Raw genomic sequence first — 13,500 nt, 5'->3', positions numbered from 1 at the left:
GAAAACCACAATGGCCCTGTTCCAAAAAAAAACTGGGGAAAAAACACCGGGGCACCACTTTGGTGACCCCTGCAAATGGCACTCAGCATCATTTTCAAGTCATCAACTGTTAATAATAATAATTTAGATATCGTTAATATTTGTCAACTGTGGGCATGTGAAGCCCTTTAAGATTCGTTTGTGATTAAGGGCTGTAGAAATAAACTTGACTTGATTTGAAATGACATTAGAACATAGGATCTCTTATTTGATGGCAGCTTCACAAGACTTGCATCCAATGACCTTGTCGGTTTTTGAACACCTTCTGCTTGAATTTCTGTCTCCCTGAGCTTGCTGTTTGGGTGTGAAGTGCCTCCCACCCTCAAAGATCCTTGCTTGAGTTCTGGGAGGCTATATTCTGACATCCCGGAAATAAATGTCAGAAAGTCATTTGCCTCATACATTGCACTATATGTATAAAACTATCCATCTATCTAAAGTATCTGTCAATCTATCTAATTAATAACAAATGTATGAGCTCTTAAGTGGTGCTCATTGATTTTGTGCATCCATTCGATGGGAATGTCATGAGTAGGATGCACGCATTCCTCATTTGGATGGAATACCCACTCCTTCATTTGTCCCCGTAGTGCATGTTTGAGGAGAAGTGTGGGATTGTTACCGCCGTGACAACCTCTGCCCGGCGTTCCTCTGCCTGAATGGGCCTTGTGTGTGTGCGCGCTGCGGTACCAAGAGACAGTGAGCGAGCGTGTGAGTGAGCGGCACCAACAATGGCCTCCATTTAGGCGGGGTGGACAGTGGGTCAGCAATAAGGCCCGGGCGGGAACGTCTGTGGAACGCAGGCAGAGGAGGACTGTCATTATCGGCGACTGGACAGAGACGGGTCTGTGACACAGGGTGGTGGCACGCACCGTGACCTAAAATGGAAGCGGCGGGCGGGGTGGGGGCTTGCGATAAGGGCGACGAGTGTGACAGTAGTCTTTTCTGCGTCTTACAGAGATGTTTTTGTGTCCGATTCGGCCGAGGAATGCCGCCGGGTGGGGTTGCGGGGGGGACGGGGTGGGCTTATGTCATCTCGGGATGGGTGTCTTGGAGCTGCACCCCGAGCTGGCGCGTCAGATGGCACACGACCAAGCAACGGCCGTCACGGTCCCCAAAGAGTTCAAGTTCCAGATCCAGAAAGTACTTGGCGTTCGTGTAGGATGTTGTCGTGACAGCTGGAGAACCTCTGGAGCGGGATTGTGTGTTTGTATGGCCCAGCTGGAAGCTTGTTCAGCTGCATGAGGGCTCGGAGGGTCCGACTTTTCTCACGCACACACGATGCCGAAATGCCCGGGGTCGAGAGCGGGGGCCCTCCGTTCTCACGCTCCCGAGCTGGACTTGATCCGCAGACTGGCGAGCCGCTCTGCCGCTCCATCACCGCCGCTCGACTGGCCAGCGTCGCCTCGGGAATATGAGGATCCAACGAGGTAACGGGTTTTACGTGCTCTGACTCTTGGTGGTTCAGCTTTTTGTCACTAAACCGCGAGTGTGTGTGCGTTTCTTAATCTGGTCATCCTGTTCTCTCTCCTGCTGTTTTTCCCTTTCCCACTAATTCTTAATAGTAGTTGTTGTGACTTTCGGCTTGTCCCATCATGGCTCACCACAGTAACATGAATGATGTGTTTGGCACAGTTACACCCATGTTGTATGTATAGTTTGGCACCAGCAGTGGCTGGGTTTCAAATCAATGGCAACGGTCTTCCAAAACAAAAGTCCACTTGACTGAAAAACATGTATTTCCAAAAGGTTTTTAGATTTAGTTTTAGAAAAACATAATCTTCCACTGAAAAGCATGCTTACAAAATTGTCATGTTGTTTCTGTTGGTTTTATTCAGGAAAAACAGCCCCAAGAAAATCATCTGGTAAAAACAAAGACTTCGCAAAATTTGGATACATGTTTTTCATTGATTTGTAACAATGAATAAAAAAGCTTCATTGAGTAAAATGCATTTTCTATTTCAACATGTAAGAGAGTAGTACAGATATTATTTAATTCAAACGAAAGAAAAAAAAAACACAAAATTCAGGTTTTTCATCAAAAGGTGATCATTTTGAAGATATTATTTAAAACGGTGCATTTCGTTTTACAAAAGGTAAATCCCAAGAATGTGCATTCAAATTTATCAAGTTTAGTTATTATTCTTCAACCAAAATTATCTTGGGATAAAAAGAAAAAAATGGAGGTAGATGCTTTTTATCGGATAGTGACAATAAAATGAAAATGTTTTCCCCTTTTTATTTTGTTCCAGTCCAGCTTCTCAAATCGTCAGACCTCGGCCGCCATAGTTTACTCTATCTCAAGGAGATTGGCCATGGCTGGTTTGGCAAGGTAAAACACACCTTCGTCTCATTCCCAAATTACACATACACACAATGCACTAGAAAATTCACTACCAATGAGCTAGTCAAGCCACACTTTGACCGTACTCAACTAAAACTATAATTCCCAAACAACTGTTTGACCTTCCATTTTCTGTAGCAACAGAAATACCAAAATAGATATATTGTAAATGAACCCTGTAAGCTCATGTATGATTCTCATTGACAAAGACGAAATACATTTTGATTTATAAATGTAAGATAGAATTTCACTTTGATTTTCATTTTCATTCATGAATGAAAATCTTTTTTCCAATTTTAGTTGTAGTTATTTTGTAAGATTTCGTTAACTATAATCTTGCTACTCCCATCTAGTGGATGAGCATTTCATTGTTCTGCATGTCATTACATTCGGACAAATGAAATGAAATTGCATAACGGATGAGCTTCAACATAGTGTTTGGGAATTTCTGCATATAGCATTATGTTGACCAATATATTACAAACTATTACGAATATAGGAAATAACTGCTAAATTCAAATAAGTTTTAGTTGATGTGACTTAATATGAATTGCAATATACAGCATGCACTTTTTTTGTTGATTATATTGTTGCTTCTTTGTTACTATTTGATGCATTTATTTACATGTACAGGTTAAAAAAAGGGGGTCAATGTAAAAGCTTGTTAAAAAAAATCTAAGAAAATTCTATTTTCTGTGTGCTAACCTCACAGGTGTTGTTGGGTGAGGTCAACGTGGGTCTCAGCACCACCCAGGTGGTGGTGAAGGAGCTGAAGGCCAGCGCAAGTGTCCAGGACCAGATGCAGTTCCTGGAAGAGGTCCAGCCATATCGGTTAGTACAATCAAAAACAAAATAAAAAATAAAAGGATTGCTACCGGATCTTTCCTTTTGTGGCTTTGTTTTGTCACCATTTAACACACGGGGCTCGGGATTGAAATTCGCAGGTTTAACCAAACACACAACACTGACAAGTTTTGTAGGATTTTGTACGAAAAATTCATGTAATTAGAAGGACTTTTTTTTGGGCTTACTTGTTATACACCATGCTTGACGCTCAAAATTTGAGTTTGATTTTGTGGACAAAAGCCCATCATAAGGAAAGTGGCCTATTTTAGGCGCATTGAAAGGATGAAAATGAATGATCAATGTACTTCCAGGACCTTGCAACACCCCGCCCTCTTGCAATGCTTGGCCCAGTGCTCGGAGGTCACTCCTTATCTGCTGGTCATGGAGTTTTGCCCTCTGGTAGGAAACATTTCCCTTTATGATCCAATACCACAGTACATTCAGATTCTTCTTGTATTTGTTTTAACAGTGCAGTTTATTACGGCGTTCGTAGTTTGCACTCATACCGGAATACATGTACGGTTTCGGATCTCATTAGGTTAGAGAGCACCGTACGTAAATCTACTGGGCAGTGAATGAATCATATAAATGTGTCCTTACTTATTAAAGGTCATACGGTGTTGGAGTAACAAGAAGAAAAACAAAAATCGCAAGTAAGTAACGTTCCTCTAAGAGGTTTATTGCTGTTTATAGATGCCACAAGACTGGTTCTAAGCACTACTTTTATATTAGACATGGCCGTGGCCTTCCATTATGAAGCTTCTCACATCTCTTCAACATAGTTCCTTGGCACCAAGATGGTGCTAAGGCAATGCTTTTGTATTAGACATGACGTTGGCCTGAGCGCAAAAACTGTAGGTTAAAAAAAGAAGAAGCTAATTTGTGAATCGAAAATCTATAGGGGAGCACTGGATATGCATGTTGTGACACGCCAGTCATTAAAACTGCACTACTGATCGATCGTGATTGTCATTACAGACTTGCAGTAATGATTATGACTGGCTTTCAAAATTCAGACCCCAAAGCTGGTTTTCCTTAGAAGCACCAATTTTGCGAGACGTGTCCATTATGAGCAGACCCACAAAAAAACGTCTCAAGAGCCCATGCCCGAAAAGTCACACAAGATCTGCCATTTTGGTTCAAAAATGGCCATTTTATTGTTTCACCAGCCATCAAGGTTTCAAGCAGCGATTTTAGGCAAATTCTAGGGCTCGTAACTTTGACAAAGGCCTACTACAGAATTTGCTCAAATCAGCCTCTAATCAAAGGCAGGTATCCAAGACAGATGAGCGATGCTAAATTTGCTAAGCTTTAGAGGCCACACCGTATAATTTTGGCAGAGTAGTGTCAAAATTGGATGTTCATTACGACTTGTCACAATAAAGGCGGTGCTAGGGACCGTTGTTCACTGCTTGCAGCACTAATTATTTATCTGCGTTTACCAGTATACTAGTGAAACAATTTCACTGAAACTACTAGTTATCTCATACCTAGTAGTACCTAATGATTACAAATCAGATTGCTAATTATCTAACTAACTAACATTATGTTCATAGCAACAACCTGTTGTGTTTCCTCCTAGGGTGACCTGAAAAGCTATCTCTGCAGTTGCCGACTGTCAGATTCCGACACCCCCGACCCGCTCATCCTCCAGCGAATGGCATGCGATGTCGCTTCAGGACTTTTACACCTCCACAAGAACAACTTCATACACAGGTAATGAAACATCCCGGCAGGACCTCTTCTTCGTCCTTACAGTCCTCACAGCGTGAACATGCGCTGCCCCCTGCTGGTCTCTTCCTGCAACAACATCCTGGTGCTGCCTGAGTCGTCGCATCAAAACTCCAGCATCAGTGATTTTGTTGCCGGGGGCGACCCCGTACACTCTTCTCGTACATCTGCGGCTGCCATGCCAACTGGTTGACAGATGATGGGTTGGAGTTTGCGGAGGAGGTGAGACAAAAAGTTTGTGGACTGTGCAGGGTCAGTCACGGTTCTGAAGGTGTAAGGTGTGCTGACCAGTGTTTGAAAAATGTGTCGAAAATCATTGCGAGTTCCAGGTCACTGATAAATGCTGGCAGCTATTTTATTGAATAATGTGTTTGCTGATTCTGCTTACAGCATGTCCTCATTTTACGACGGTCCTGACATACATGAGTTTGATAGAAATGGGCTCATTATTAACTAGTTTGTGCATTGGTGTAAGAATACGTTGTCACTGTTCTTACAGTATTTCATTCAGGTTTTTTTCAGATTGATGGGCTAGAAGAGTTTTTTATATAAATATTTACTGTAATTATGTTTTTACAACTGCATTAGCGTAAGTTAGTGATATATCAAGGTAGCTCCAAATTCGGGTTCATTCGCTGCTTAAAAAAACATACTAAAATCATATTGGCTAACACACTTTTTTCCTTGACAGTGATCTAGCCCTGCGGAATTGCCTGCTCACATCAGAAATGTCTGTGAAAATCGGCGACTATGGGCTTTCTCATAGTTTGTTTAAGGTATGACCACGTAATTTTGGCTGCTCAGGCTTACCTCATTAAAATTTAAATTTACCTCATTAAATTTTTCTGTAATACATGCAGGAGGACTATTACTTCACACAAGATCAGATTCGGGTGCCCCTGCGCTGGATCGCACCAGAGCTCATAGACGAAGTCCATGGAAACCTGTTGGTTGTTGACCAGACCAAAGCAAGCAACATATGGTGAGATCGGTTTTCAGGATTTTGTTAAGTTCGATTATTACACATTGTCACTTTATTTCCCGTCATTCTGGTTTGCCTTCAAATTGCAGTTTAATTAATGCTGTCACAGCTACATGCTAGTAGGATTTGTTTGGATCTAAGATCTGCTCATCCTCTTTTGATTGTTTTTTACTGTTCCAGGTCATTAGGTGTGACTGTGTGGGAGTTGTTTGAGCTAGGAGAGCAGCCATACAGGCAGTATTCTGACAGACAGGTGCTGACGTACACCGTACGAGAACAGCAGCTCAAATTGCCAAAGCCACGGCTCCAGTTTCCCCTTGCAGAACGCTGGTGAGATATACTTCAGTTGCAGACAGGAAGCATATTTACAGCCAGAATCAAACTAATTAGAAGTTAATGATTGTGTTCTGATCACAAATCGTTCCTGTTTTCTGCTGTTCTCGCTCTCTCTAGGTATGAGGTCATGCAGTTCTGCTGGCTGCAGCCCGACCTGCGACCGAGCAGCGAGGAAGTTCACCTCCTGCTCACGTACTTGTGTGCCAAAGGCTCCAGTGAGGCCGAGGAGGATTTTGAAGAACGCTGGAATGACTTGAGACCAAATTTGCTCGGCAGCCCCTCCCAGACAGCTGCGCCCGCACCCCTCATCCTCACCCCGAGTCTAGCCGAGGCCCAAGGCCCGGCTCATGCTCAGGCAATTGAGCTGGCCTCATCTGCCTCGTCCTCCTTCCCCCTGCTGGAGCACTTCTCTGACAGCTTTCACTCTGACACAGGCGACGACTTGCTGATCGTCACTGAGACAAGCCATGGTCTCAACTTTGAGTACAAGTGGGAGCAAGCCCAAGCTGAGCAGCCCTACTGCTCGTTGTCCACCAGCGGTCCACTGGGCCAAGTGAACCCACATTATCAGGATATATATTATTCAAGCAATGCAAGTACCTCAGGAGGATGCAGGACTGAGACATCCCCATGCTATGAGCCTGAGCATCCAGGTGTGGTCCCTGTGTTGAGTGCCCACAGCCCCTCTGTCAGCAGTGAGTATTATATCCGTATAGAAGACACATCAGAGTGTAACATTAACTTGGATGACAATGTTGTGGACTTAAGTCCTGTGCTGGAGGTAGGCAACGCTAGGTTGTCTCCTGAAAGTCAGATTGGTTCAACCAGGGCACAACCGAATGCTTACTGGTCAACTGCAGACGGCGCAAAATCAACCGCCTATGATTCAGATTCAAGCCCCACTGTACAGCTAACCATGGAGCCACTACTTAGACAGGCCTCCAGTTCTGTATCGTTCAGCCAGTCCCATGCAGATTCCTTATCCTTTCAAGTTGACCCTGACTACTGTGAATCCACGCGACGAGCCAGTCTGTCAGATTCAGAACACTCCAATGTTGGTAATCCGGTGGCATCGTCAGAAAATAAGCTTAGTGTGACACAAGCAGTGAAAAGCCCAAGTTTGGGGTTGTGTGATCCCTATCTTGAAGAAGGAAGCAGCTGCGAAATGCTTAATGAAAGTTACCACACCACGATGGGATCCTTTCGGAAGACGCGACCCATCGTAAACCACGTTAGTATAGATGTTGAAAGAGGTGCTAATCTGCTGGTGGGTCATCAGAGGGCGGACAGTGACGATTTCTCAGAGGAAGAATTCACAAGCTGGACCTCAAACCATTCTGCCAACAATAATATCCCAAACTTAAGCAACAGGAATAGGGACAGGATGGAGAATTATATGGATCTTCAGTATAATGTGCGCTGTGACATGACGGAAGTGTGGTCTTTAACTAAGGATACCACCAAAACCTTCCGCAGTTCCAGGAATTGTGAAGAGCAGGCAGAACGAGGGGACTCTGCCTGTAGTTCTGCCAGCAAACTCAATGAACTCGGGTCGTACACTCACTTATGTCACCAAGACAGTGGAGCCAGTAGTGAGCAAAATGACTCGGCTAGTTTCCAAAGTCCTAATTGTCTTAAAAGTGAGAGTGCCAGAGAAAATGAAATGCAGTTGTTACTTAATGGAGAGAGATTGCATTCTAAGCCCAAGATAATACCTGATGTAACCTACATGAAGTCTCCTTCATCCTTCAAGGAATCTCGTAGCTGGATTCAAGGTCTACCAGAGAAGCGGAGGGCTAACATTTGGGAGGGATGTTCAAAAGGAGTCTCTGCTTCTGCTCTTGGAGATAGAAGGATAACTTGTCCATCATCAGACAGTAGCAGAGAGTTGAGAAGTGGAATTGGTCACAGAGACGCCAGTGCTACTCTGGTAGAGCTTGGGGACTACAGTGAGGAGGACGATGACTTTACAGATATCACATCAAGCATCTTTACAGACTTCAACCTTGACTATGCAGACATGCAGGATGAAGGGCTAAGTCCGCTGAAGAACCCGGAAGGAACTCCAGACTCCGTAGATACTGTTAACCTTTCGTCATCGGTGGCAAGCACCTGTGGCCAAGCCTTCAGCCCAGACTCCTTCAGTACTCCTGCTCAGCCTAAATCCCTGGATAGTGGGTACGACACAGAAAATAATGGATCTCCAGAGTTTATGTTTAAAGAGTTTGTTGGTCCCCAAACAAGTGCAACTGGACTTATTCTACAAGTTGGTGTGCGTCAAAATTTCACTAGCGCCTCAGAGGTCCGCTTCAAGGACATGATTGATAAAAACACATACCGGGACTCTGCTTATTTCTCTGACTATGATACTGAAAATGACAAAAGCCCTCGGGAGGAAGGCAGTAAATTTTTTGCTGGTCCAAGTAAACATGAGTTGTATGCCTGGAAGCTGAACACTTCCAGAGATCCAATCAAAATGGAATTGATCAATGAGCACACGAATCTAAGAGAAAGTTGCATTTTGACCAGATCCTCTGAGCCAAACTCTCCCCATTCTTTTCCCACACCTGGGTTGTCCATGTTGTCACCGTTTCCTGTACAGATGGGCGGATGCCTGACCAAAGAGGCACCCCCAGACTATAACGTTCTGGAGTTGGAGAGAGAGCACCAAGAGGAGCCCTGCTCAGAGCTCAGCTCCTCGGCTGAATCCGAACCCTATCCTACCGTCCAGGAGGCCTCAACAAACTACCAGGATGGAGGCAACAGATCTGAAGACTGTTGCCACGTAAAGATTTTATGCACTGACTCCACTGTGTCTGATTACAACGATGATGAACCCAAAGATGACGAAAATACAGATCAATCCACGGCGGAGGAAGAGCTGCCAGAATGCAATCATGTGGAAGCACTGCCGGACAGAGGGGAGTCACTCAGGATAAACGAGGATGACTTTGAGGACATTGATGCTGAGGAATGCGATTCACAGGACAGCTCATGCGAAGCATCAATCGGCGGCGCAGACATGTCGTCCGCCTCGTCGCTGCTGGAACTGTGCGGAGAGGCTGTAAGAGCCCCGCTGGAGGAGGCGGAGGACGAGGACGACTCCGACGACAGCGAGTCGGATGAAGAGTTGCGAACCTACAGCATCCAGGAGGAAGACAGTGAGGTGAGCGATGAGGATCTGACCGCAGTGCCGGTGGTGGTCAGCGACAGCAGCAGAGCGAGGCATCTCCGCAGCCTCCTGAAGATGCCAACGCTCCTCACTCAGTCCTTCTGTGAGGAGCTCGAGAGGAAGAAAAAGGCCGTGTCCTTCTTTGATGATGTCACCGTTTTCCTCTTTGACCAGGTACCACGTGAATATTTTTTGGGAATATCATTGCCAGCCCAGTAAAAATGAATCTTTGACGACTGTAGTCGTCTATGGCAGTGAAAGTGTTAAAGCATTGTTTTCCCCCTTTGAACTCCAGGAGAGCCCAACTGGAGAATTGGTCGACTACAGTTTCTCCGCTGAAGAGAGCCCAGGCGGGGAGGAGACAATGGACGCAAACACCTCCAACATGGATGAAAATGCCACCAACTTGGACGATAGCACCTCCAACTTGGATGAAAACATCTCAAATGGGGATGACAATGTATCTAACTCGGACGAAAACAAACCTGAAGCCTGTGAGGCACAGTGTGATGCCGAGGAGACAGACAGTGGCAACACAGAGCAAGGTGGGACATTCAAGGCCACAAGATTTACCGGGCGTTCGGCTATCCTTCATGACAGTTATGTATTTGTCTTCAGGTTTCGAGTGGGAGAATGATCATGCTTTTGAGCGTTGTCAACCTTCACCTGACACCACAGCCGAGCCCCAAACGACACCAGTTCCCCCTTCAAACAGTCCCGAGATGCCAAAATCTGCCGCGATAAACCGGTTCATGGTCTCCAGATTCTCCATCACGCACGTGTCCGACACGACTGCACCAACGGGTCAGCATCAACCTCCCTCAAAAATGGTTTAACTTCAGGTTTAATTTTATGTTTAGTCAATGAATGAAGTGTCCAGCAATTTAACAGAATGTTTTCAACCCCAACAGGAAATGCTGAAGACTGTCCAAAACAATGAGAGGCCACCGGTGGACAGTTACACATTTGCACCACCTCCCTTCCAACACACACAACAAAACATTACGATGTATGTGATGTTTTACAGAGTTTTATTTTTAATGGTCTGTTTAGGTCATCTGCCTGGTGGGGGCCTTGATGAGACAGTGCCTCGTATTGTAGTAAAACCCCTTGTGGTGATTTGCACATTTCTTAATTTGCAGATTTGCTGCTGACGACGTGACTAAGAACGGACAGTGTTACCCGAAAGTATACACCAAACATACTGTGTTAGCTCAATGTTCGCATCGAAGATCATTTGTGAAGCATAAAACAGTTGATCAAAAATTCATTGGCTGCCTCCATTGAACATTTTTTAAAGACTGTTACCTGCTTCGATTTGTTCCCTTTGGTGGAAAATGAAGATGTTTTTATTTTTGGGAAAAGTTTTGGGGGAAATTAAAAGCAATGGCTTGTCTGGTGAACAATCAAAAATCGACCAGGATGACATACACCGGATAAGTCAACACCCCCCTGTTCAAATGCCAGGTTTTTGTGCAATGGAAAACACACACACACACACACACACCTGCCACATTTAAAATGCATCTGATTAAGCCAAACTAAAGGTGTGATGTTCTGACTGATGCACTTTTACTGACGTTTTCTAACAGAAGCCTTAAAGTGACAATGTGTATTATTTAGTGCCATCTATTGGTGATCTAAGGTACTGTGATATACAAATTCACTCATTTTAAAAACCCACTATTAATTTCAATAATATGCAAAAATATGTTTTATCATATTTTGGGTGGCATGGCTCAGTGGTTGAGTGATCGTCTCCCATCCTTGAGGTTCTGTGTTCGATCCTCCCCCTGGTGACCATGTAAAAGTGTCCTTGAAGAAGACACTGAACCCCAATTTGCTCCCTGCGCCTTGCATGGCAGCAGCCGACCACTGGTGTATGAGTGTGGGTGAATGTGAGGCTTAAATTACAAAGCGCTTTGGGCACCATATGGTGTAGTTAAAGCTCAATATAAAAAGCAGTCCATTATCACATCAGCACACATTTTTTTTGTATATAATTGTAGGTCTCTTAATCGTTAATCGTATTACATGGCTGGAGTCTCATCTCACCGCCATCTTGCTGCTACAGATACCCGAAGGATAAGAACTGTTAGTCAGTTAGTGTCGGAACCAATGGGTCGACCGCCGCTTACCTTCCACAGCAGGTGGTCATCACTGAGTCCTGTGATTACCGCAGCTTGTCTCCCTCTGTTTTGCTCTCGCTAGCTTTCATTAGCTTCTTCCGCTAGCCGTTCCAACTAAATCTTGCTAGTCGCTCATTAGCCGCTCCAGCAAGTTATTCCTCGTCACTCTTGCTCGCCGCTCATGCTGCTCCTGCTCACTGGGTTGCTCGCTAGCTCACTCCAAATAATAATGGTAATTGTTTGTAAAGTGTGGTCTGTCTGAGGGTGCATGTTTCTAAATCATTGCATTCTATTAGTTCACCACTAGATGGCACTAAATATTATACACAGTATCTTTAAAGTCTTGCAGTTAGTGTTCTTTTGGCGATGAGCAGTGTTGTTTGGGCTAAACCACTGATCTGTATATATTACTGGATAGCCGATGGACCAAGACTTTCGAAGTCGCGAGGCCGCCATGTTACCACTCCCAAGAAACGTTTCTCGCCATACAATCCTATACAGTATCAAAATTGGAGAACATTTGAGACAGCATTTAGTAGAAATAGAATGATTTATGATGTTTTAAATTTGTTGAACATAAACAAGAGGACTTCAGATATTTTACAACTTGCCTTAAGCACATGTATAAATGATATGCTTAATGATGTGTACAGGAGGAACCTTGTATATTTTTTATGAATGAATTATACCTGTAATTCAACAAAAGATGCCTCTGCCAAATCTAATATTGGGGTCTAAGGAACTCAGTGATAACATAACCCCCAACCCCCCCCCCCCCCCCCAGTAGTCTGCTCACGAGATGGGAGAGGCGAGATGGCCGCCCTGTGGCTTCAACGGCTTGTAGTGGGCTAAACGCACCTTTTGGAATTATGACCAAAGAGTTCAACCTTGGTTTTGGTTACAATTTTGAGTGATTTTGTTATGGCTATGTGGAATGAATTATGAACAGTTCAAAACTGTAGTCAGTTGCACAAAACTTTCACGCCATCAAAAAAAAGAAAAGCAACAACAAAAACATTCAGGAAAAGCCGCAAATCAGCAAAACCTTTCAGGGTTAGAAGCATTTAAAATGGTGGCAGGTGTCTGCGGACTCATTTAACGAGTTTGAATGTGGTTAATTCTGAACTGCCACATTCCAGTTATAAGAGGATACGTTTGGCATTTGAACAGAACTATTTCAACTTTTCATATCCATTGTACCTTGGAAATATGTGAAGAAAAATGTCCACTTTTAAATGTATTTGACCTGCAACTCAAAGACACCAAAGGGACAAAACCTGCAACTCAAAGACACCAAAGGGACGTTTCAAGGCACTTTGAAGCAGAGTCGTCTTATCAACGTACAGTCAATCGTCAGCGTCATCCATGCAGCTCTTTTCTATGTCTACGTATTATTGCATATCGTTACACAAGCGACACCTTCAGGTGATGACATATGTTACATATTGTATGAATGTGAAGTGACTATGTAGCAGGTAGCTTGACTTGAATTTCTACCGCCGTGGCTCCCTCTCATTGGCTAACGTCGTTGGAGAAAGGTGGTAACCACAATCGTTGTTGTCCATTCTCCGTCATTCACTGCTGTTGTACTATTTCCAGCCCAATACACACAATATACTTCCTTCCAGGCGGTGTGTCTGATTTTTTCTTGTGAAATACTTATACGAGTATTAATGCCACACAGGGTGAAATCATGAGAACAAAGTCATAGTTATGAAAATGGAGACCAGAACGGTTTTGGAACAAAGTTGTAATATTCCGAATATAACACTATGCTACAAGAATATAGTGGCAAAATGTACAATATTCAGAGAAGAAAAATACAGTAAGCCTACCTTTTTTTAAGGGAAGTTTCTCTATTATTCAAGTATATACAGTACAATCAAGCTACCAGAAGAGAATATAGCTGTTAAGTATCAGG

The 13,500-nt window shown here is 44.0% G+C and overlaps 1 protein-coding gene across 4 annotated transcripts in view; it reads left to right on the top strand.

The window, feature by feature from the left end:
- aatka (apoptosis-associated tyrosine kinase a) overlaps positions 1-13,201 on the top strand; it is a 38,858-nt gene extending 25,657 nt beyond the window's left edge. The window contains exons 1-12 of one of the 4 annotated variants that reach the window (XM_086088332.1): positions 1,086-1,469; positions 2,292-2,371; positions 3,096-3,214; positions 3,541-3,628; positions 4,812-4,945; positions 5,652-5,736; positions 5,821-5,942; positions 6,123-6,272; positions 6,396-9,624; positions 9,746-9,995; positions 10,069-10,254; positions 10,362-13,201. In XM_086088332.1, the coding sequence (XP_085944458.1) occupies positions 1,454-1,469; positions 2,292-2,371; positions 3,096-3,214; positions 3,541-3,628; positions 4,812-4,945; positions 5,652-5,736; positions 5,821-5,942; positions 6,123-6,272; positions 6,396-9,624; positions 9,746-9,995; positions 10,069-10,254; positions 10,362-10,390 (4,488 nt within the window). In that variant the 5' untranslated portion in view covers positions 1,086-1,453 and the 3' untranslated portion in view covers positions 10,391-13,201. Of the gene's footprint in view, positions 1-1,085; positions 1,470-2,291; positions 2,372-3,095; positions 3,215-3,540; positions 3,629-3,838; positions 3,883-4,811; positions 4,946-5,119; positions 5,183-5,651; positions 5,737-5,820; positions 5,943-6,122; positions 6,273-6,395; positions 9,625-9,745; positions 9,996-10,068; positions 10,255-10,361 lie in introns of those variants that run through there. The other 3 variants (XM_086088322.1, XM_086088340.1, XM_086088349.1) reach the window with 3 other exon arrangements.
- Positions 13,202-13,500: the final 299 nt, after the last annotated feature.

The sequence above is a fragment of the Leptonotus elevatus genome, chromosome 1 (genome assembly GCF_054856555.1).
Source record: "Leptonotus elevatus isolate MCC_2025b chromosome 1, RoL_Lele_1.0, whole genome shotgun sequence".
Taxonomy (NCBI): Eukaryota; Metazoa; Chordata; class Actinopteri; order Syngnathiformes; family Syngnathidae; genus Leptonotus; species Leptonotus elevatus.
Note: the sequence above shows the minus strand (reverse complement) of the source record. Positions and strands in the feature narration are given on the sequence as shown.